The sequence below is a fragment of the Macrobrachium nipponense genome, chromosome 2, assembly GCF_015104395.2.
Source record: "Macrobrachium nipponense isolate FS-2020 chromosome 2, ASM1510439v2, whole genome shotgun sequence".
NCBI classification, from domain to species: Eukaryota; Metazoa; Arthropoda; class Malacostraca; order Decapoda; family Palaemonidae; genus Macrobrachium; species Macrobrachium nipponense.
This window is the reverse complement of record NC_087201.1, coordinates 34,185,667-34,193,288: the sequence shown is the minus strand read 5'-3', so window position 1 is coordinate 34,193,288 and position 7,622 is coordinate 34,185,667. Positions and strand designations below refer to the sequence as shown.

The following is a 7,622-nucleotide window of genomic DNA, read 5'->3' as shown; positions in this document are numbered from 1 at the left end:
ATGCAAAAGGGTTAGATTTTCTGAGTCTGGGTCACCATCTTAATCCTGTCCGGATGTGGAATTTTTATTTTATTGTTGTGTGTCTCTCTGGTCTTGTCCTAAGGGGGTCGGTAGAAAATTTTGTTTGCTTTGTGAATTGCTTTCTCAGCTATATGGTTAGGATACCTTAAAGACGAAAGCTGCTTACGAATTAGTTCAAATTCTTTTTCCAGGAAATCTGGGGAACAAATTCGTAAGGCTCTTAAGAATAGGTTGCTGGCTATGCCTTTCTTGATAGGAATGTTGTGGTAGCTAAAGTAGGGAATGTATGAAAGTGAGAACGCTGGTTTTCTGTATATGGTAAAATTGTATTCGGTCGTTCTCTAAATATTAAAACATCAAGAAAAGGAATTTGGTTGTCTGTTTCCCATTCAACTTTAAATTTGATGCTGGGCACTAAGGCGTTTAATTTTGAAAGGAATTCCTTGAAATTCCCCCATCTATTATCCCAAAACGTTAGTATATCATCTACATACCTCATCCATAGCATGTTTTTGGGTTTTATTGCCTTTATTACTGTAGTTTCAAAGTATTCCATGTATAGATTGGCTAAAACAGGACTTAAAGGACTACCCATACTACATCCGGTATGGACAACAGAACTCAGCTATTTTCAACGATATAAATGAACATAACCATGGAATAAACTAGAATTTGTCACATATAATTCATAGCAGCAACTGCTGGTTCAAGAATCAGATGATAAAATCGAACTTGATTAAACAGAGACAGGTAATGAATGTCTCAAAGGGCGCATGGGATTCAGATGTCATTGATAAAGTTTTCCTTCAACCAATACTTAAGAGGATTAAAGAAGGATTATCGGTGGGAGTGACCTAAATTGGCTTAACTGTAACTTTTCTCCTTCATTTACCTGAAAAGAGAGACAGCATATATATATATATATATATATATATATATATATATATATATATCATATATATATAATAATAATAAAAGGAGCCCATAAAAATGCCATAATATAGAGAGAAAATACTATATTTCAGAGACTGATGTCTCTCTCTCTTCAGGTAGATAAATGACAAAAGTCACAGAAAAGAGGGTATTTATACCAAGAGATCCATCCACAGTTAAGCCAATTTAGGTCACTCCCACTGATAATCCTTCTTTAATCCTCTTAAGCGTTGGTTGCAGGAAAACTTTATCAATGACTTGTGAATCCCATGCGCCCTTTGAGACAGTCATATATATATATATATATATATATATATATATATATATATATATATATATATATATGACATGTGTTTGTGTGAATTCTTTCACTTATACATGCATGACTTTTTATATTTGCAAATGCCAGCTAATAAGTACCGCTGAACCCCGAATTCACTGTCTTGTGGATAACTTTCATTCTCTAATTGCTCCTGCATCAGCCAGATTCTAACCAGTGACTTGGACCATCTGGCCATTACGGCAAGGATTCGAACCAAGGCTGGTTCGACAAAACGATAGACAGACTTTGACCCCTTGTCTCTGATTCTGGCCGGCCCAGAGGCACTTATTGGGTTGAGTTATTCCCAAGGTATAATGAATTCGATAATAAGCGGTATTTTTCGCTTTATATAGATATGTGTATATACACATATATACATATACACACATATAACACACACACACACACACACTCACACATATATATATATATATATAGGTATATATATATATATATATATATATATATATATTAATAATATATGTATATATCTGTATATACATATATATATATATATATATAGATATATATCTATAATATTATATATATATATATATTATAATGGTTTTAATATATATATATATATATATATATAATATATATATATATAAAAATATATATATAATATAATATATATTATATATATATATATATATACATATATATATATATATATATATATAATATATATATATATATAATATATATATAATATAGTATATACATATACTTTATACACATACATATATATACATATATCACAGGAGAGCAACAGTCATGGGAGATACATTCATATATGTTGTAATTTTGCAAAGCTTTATTAAGCACCGTTTCGGGATCCGGCCCCTCATCACAGCTGTAAATAGATGAACACACGTAAAACAATAAAAAGACTCATCCTAATAGGCAATATACGTTTATTTTTTATACTAAAATTCACATACACATAAAAAAAAAACACGCACACAGTATTTTAAGAAGCAAAAGGTCCCCAGAAAATATGCCAGGCAACGAGGGGTAACGGTGCTTTGGTTGTTTAATTTTGGAACTATTGCTGTCATGAAAAGTGATTCGAAGACTTATGATTTTAGAAAGTTTATATTCTCTATTAAAATTCCATTTCTTTGTATATTCTCTAATGTTTGAGAATTCTGGAGAAGACAACCGGACACCTGTTTGGCCACTCAAACCCCTAAGGCAATCAGTGCAGACCTCAAGGAGCCTACGGGAATCCCTGACATAATTTCCAAACTACTGTTGGGAGTCGAAAATAAGTAGACCACAGCGGACGTAAAACAAGCGCTAAATTGTTTATTTATATCTAATTAAAGACCCAATAGTTAATGGGTCTCTTAAGATTAACTGGCATTTTATGGCCGGGCAGTGTTCACGTATTAAACGTTTAACTTGTGTATAAATCGTTGTATCACTATAAACGGGGCACTAGCAAAGAATGACATTCTTGGTGCAATTGATCTTTTATTGTTTCCGATTAATTCATTATTCAAAAGCTTGTAAAGGTGTTAAAGAAAACCCTGGCAGTTTTCCTTGAAGTATTATCGTATAAAAGTTATCTCATGGAGAAATTTGGATTAGACAGAGGAGGGGGAACAGGCTTTGTGGAAGAGGGTATGTAAAGCGTTTAATTTAAAGATAAAAACTACAAAAGATGTAAAAATTTGTAGCTAATCCAGTAGAGGTTTTTTTTCTATAATTTGAGGTGTAACAATCCATCTGAGGTACGTGACACTTCTAATATATCTAAGAAAGAGGGCTTATTATCATTTTCATAGGCAATTGGAAACTTGATGTTAGGGTGGGCTGAATTGGCAGATTGTAAGAAGGGATTAATCAGCCCTGTCTCTGAAAAGAATGGATGCATCATCAACATAATGACAGTAAAAAAGAGGTTGATTAGCTAGAGGGTAGCTATATGATCAGCAGCCGCTCCTCCAGTCCACACATAAAAGCACTCATAAAGTTCCGGCCTTAAGGACGCGTTGTATGTACATAAGCTTTCCAATTAAAAATGAAGGCAGTGTCCTGTCCTGCCAAAGTTAAAAGCTTCTTAAAATTACCATAATTATAAAACCATGAAATTGAACATCATTGATAGTAAAAAATCTTGTATAAAAAAATTTGATTGTTTCTTTCACAGGGATATTCGAGAACAGAGACTATATCAAGGCTTCCATAAAAAGATCCGAATCTTGAGACAATACTCCAGTACTCTTTCTTTAAATTGTTCAGCGTTTTCAATGGTGTAATTATTATGAGAAAGTTTTGTTCCTAAAAGTATTAAGTATTTAGCCAACTTGCAATTGGGGCGTCATAAGATATTAAAATCGGTCTTAAAGGAACTTCCACCCTCCTTATCTACCTCAGGAAAACATGACATTTCACCATAAGAACAACCAGTACTGCTTAAATTTGGGTGCGTATTATTATTGTTATTAATAATTTCCTGATTGAAAAGAGATTTTAAAAACCTGTCGATTCAATTCTCACAGCGAAAAATAGCGGCAAAGTCAGGACTAACAACCATTTAAATTTAGTCCTGTCATTTAGAATACTTTCAACTCCGGTATGTAGTCATTCTTAACGAATAAAACAACACCTCTGCCTTTGTCCGGTCTAATAAAATAACAGTTTCATGTTTTACCAAGCTTTTCAGGATTTCTAGGTCCTTATTGTTAAAGAAAGGTGTCTAGTTTTGTAATTAAATTATTATAAGCTTCATGGGCTATAGCAAAAAGCTGTGATCGAAAGCTTTCCACATTCACCGTTGATGAGCGTTTACTGTAAAAACGAGTCCTTCCAGGGGAACACGAAACTTGCATGTAAGTAAGATGGTTTAAAACAAGATCAACAATATTCTAGTCCAAAAGACAATCAAAACGCTTCCCTTTCAGAGAGTTGGTAATCAGAATAATTGAACATAAAATTAGGTACTGTTGTTTGGGAACTTTGGAATAAAAATATCTAAATTAAAAAGTTTCCTTTTGTGGGCATTCTTAACATTGAGGACATAGGCATTAATAGATTTATGTAAAAAGTATTTAAAAATAATGCGACCTAACATAGATAAATTATTCAGTACATTAGTTATATATATATATATATATATATATATAATATATATATATATATATATATATATATATGCAACTGATTTATCTCTTGGAAAAACGGAGTCTTGATAGAAAGAGTAAAACCAGTACTTGTGCATAAAACGTCCTTTATATTGATACGACTACCGGTTTCGGAGTAACTGTCACCATCATCAGGTCTGACAACAAAAAAATCACAAACGATCATTAGAATACACCAATGTTACACAAAAGGATATATATATATATATAAATATATATATATATATATATATATATAGTATATATATATATATATATATATATATATACATATAAATATATATATATATATATATATATATATATATATATATATGTATATATATATATATATATATATATATATAATATATATATATATATATATAGATATGTATGTATGTATATATATATATATATATATATATATATATACACTACATACATATCTAATATATATATATATATATATATATATACACATACATATATATATATATATATATATATATATATATATATATATCTATATATATACATATATATATATATACACATACATATATATATATATATATATATATATATATATATATATATATATATATATATATATATATATATATTATACATACGTATATACGCACACTAAAGGTCTCAAGACTGAAAGGTTCTCTGTGAAAAAATATAAATTTCTGAAAGCTGAATTAGCAGCAAAATATAATAACCCATTACTCATAATGCAACTTTAGTTTCAAATTGTTAGGTAACACGTCTAATGTGTTTGAAACTGTTCATGGTAAACGGAAATGATTATCTTTCACATCAGACACAGAGGGTTGATGCACAACTCCGATGCCTTCTTAATGAAAAAAGTTGTAGATAAATATAAGCAACAAAATTAATATATTAAATTTTTACATGTTTAGGACTTTATATGAATGCGCTGTGGTTTCTGTAGGGTTAAATCTATTTTTTAGTTTGTGAACATGTGATATTCGATAATCCTGGATTATCTCTTTGATTTTTACCCTTTTGACAATTAACCATCTGGTATTCTTGATCCTTTTGTTTACCTGGTAACTTTCTTTACAACTGTATTTCATTCGCTCTTTGACAATGTCTTAGTAAAGACGAAAGCTCTTGGATTTCTGCCTATCATTTTCCTGTGGTATTCGCTTATTTAATGGAGTCACGTGCATCTACTGTGATTTTTAAGCATATATAGTATATATATATATATATATATATATATATATATATATATATATTTATGTATATATATATATATATATATATATATATATATATATAGTATATATATATATATATATATATATGCTTAAAAATCTTAGTAGATGCACGTGACTCCATTAAATAAGCGAATACCACAGGAAAATGATAGGGAGAAATCCAAGCGCTTTCGTCTTTACTCAGACATTGTCAAGGAGCGAATGACAATGTCTGAGTAAAGACGAAAGCACTTGGATTTCTGACTATCATTTTCCTGTGGTATTTGCTTATATATATATATATATATATATATATATATATATATATATATATATATATATATATATATATATATATATATATCTTGTGTGTGTGTGTGTGTGTGTGTGTGTGTGTATTCATGTGAATAAACTACATACATTACATATGTAATCTTATTACATCTAAGTATTTCCAGATGAATCGTAAGAATACTTACGTCACGGACGGATAAGTTCCTTACATTTTTTTTGAGCTGGACAGCCGAATAACGTTTCGGTTGACCGATGACGTCTAGATAATCTGTCTTTGAAGTGATTATCCTTCATTATAGTAGATTCGTGCTTTAAACATGTTGAGGCAAGACGCAATGTACTTTTTGCAGAGCTTTGTCAGTTTTCTTCGTAAAGTTAAAGTTCAATCCAGAACTCTTAAATGAACAACATTTGTGGTGACCATTTTGTAAACAAAGATGGAAGTCTTTGGCATCGTGACAAAAAAATTTCTATTTTGATGCTTTTCACTTCCAAAACTATCATTCATCCTGTCTTGCTATCTCGAATACGTAATTTATATCTATTCCTTCACATTGCTCATCTAATTACTCTTTGGCATTACACTACAAACAAACAGTTCGATACGGTGCTCTTAAAAGGCCAGAGCTCATCCAATGTTTTTCCATGAAAGCATGTTAAGAATTCTCCATTAAGGTCTTGAGAGCTTTGAAGATATTTTTTTTTCGATCATCGTTCACAATAAGAAGAGAAGCGTTCTTCTTAATTAACATCTCTTTAACCATTCCACTGAACCCGATATGGTTTCGTAAGTTAGCCTTCAAATGCGAATTACCGATATTCTTAAACGGAGCACTTCCATTTGCTTTAAAGATACCCTTTTCACACCGATGGTTTTGATACATATGAATAATCAATTATTTCTCTCCTGTCTTTGAAAATGCGATCCCTTTGGCAGAGATACGTCGATAAAGGAACTATTTTGAGGCAAAACATGTAGGTCAAATACGTGGAGGCTGCAACCGTCCATAAGACTTACCTTATATTTGGCTGTGTGGGCCATTCTCCAGCCACAGATTCGTCATGAGGCTTTGTTTGAAGTGGCTGTTAATGTAACATTTTGCAATATTCTTCTCAGATCTGTCAAGAATCGGTATATCATGAATGATTCGCCACAGCCGTTGCTAAAGGACTGCTGCCGCGCCTGCCAGCTATGTTTAATCAATACCTGCTGGTACAGCAGATACCTCGCGCCACCTAACCCTCATTTTTACTTTTCCTGGGGTTAGCAAGGCTTATTATGTTTCAGATCTGCTGACAGAAGATGCGGAATTAATTTTCGGCATCAAGTTTACTTTCATAAGCCTTGGGAATGAATCATATCCTTTACGAATCAAATAACAACAAATAAGCTAAAGCATTTCCATTTTCTTTCTAATGCTTCGCTGAAATACGTTTTCTGACTCAAAAAGTTTACAGGTATAACTTTTGTATTTCACATAAGTTTATGGATTCTTTCTTGGCTGCGGTTTATTCATGTATTTAATATAAAAACCTGCAACTGCGCTGATACATATTCACGGAACAAAAACATTTTCTATAGCCCTAAACAACTGAAGACTTGGGTAACGGGATTCTCGGGAACGATAATGATTAATATATACTTAAGTTCAGCAAAATATCTACTTTTGTTGCTATGTATAAAACGCA

At 31.2% G+C, this 7,622-nt stretch overlaps 1 protein-coding gene across 1 annotated transcript in view; it reads right to left on the bottom strand.

Annotated features, from left to right (window-relative positions):
* Nucleotides 1-7,135, bottom strand: part of LOC135220522 (FERM domain-containing protein 8-like) — a 45,958-nt gene extending 38,823 nt beyond the window's left edge. The window contains exon 1 of the mRNA XM_064257683.1: nt 6,952-7,135. Within this exon, the coding sequence (XP_064113753.1) occupies nt 6,952-6,975 (24 nt within the window). The 5' untranslated portion in view covers nt 6,976-7,135. The remainder of the gene's footprint in view (nt 1-6,951) is intronic.
* Between the last annotated feature and the right edge of the window lie 487 nt (nt 7,136-7,622).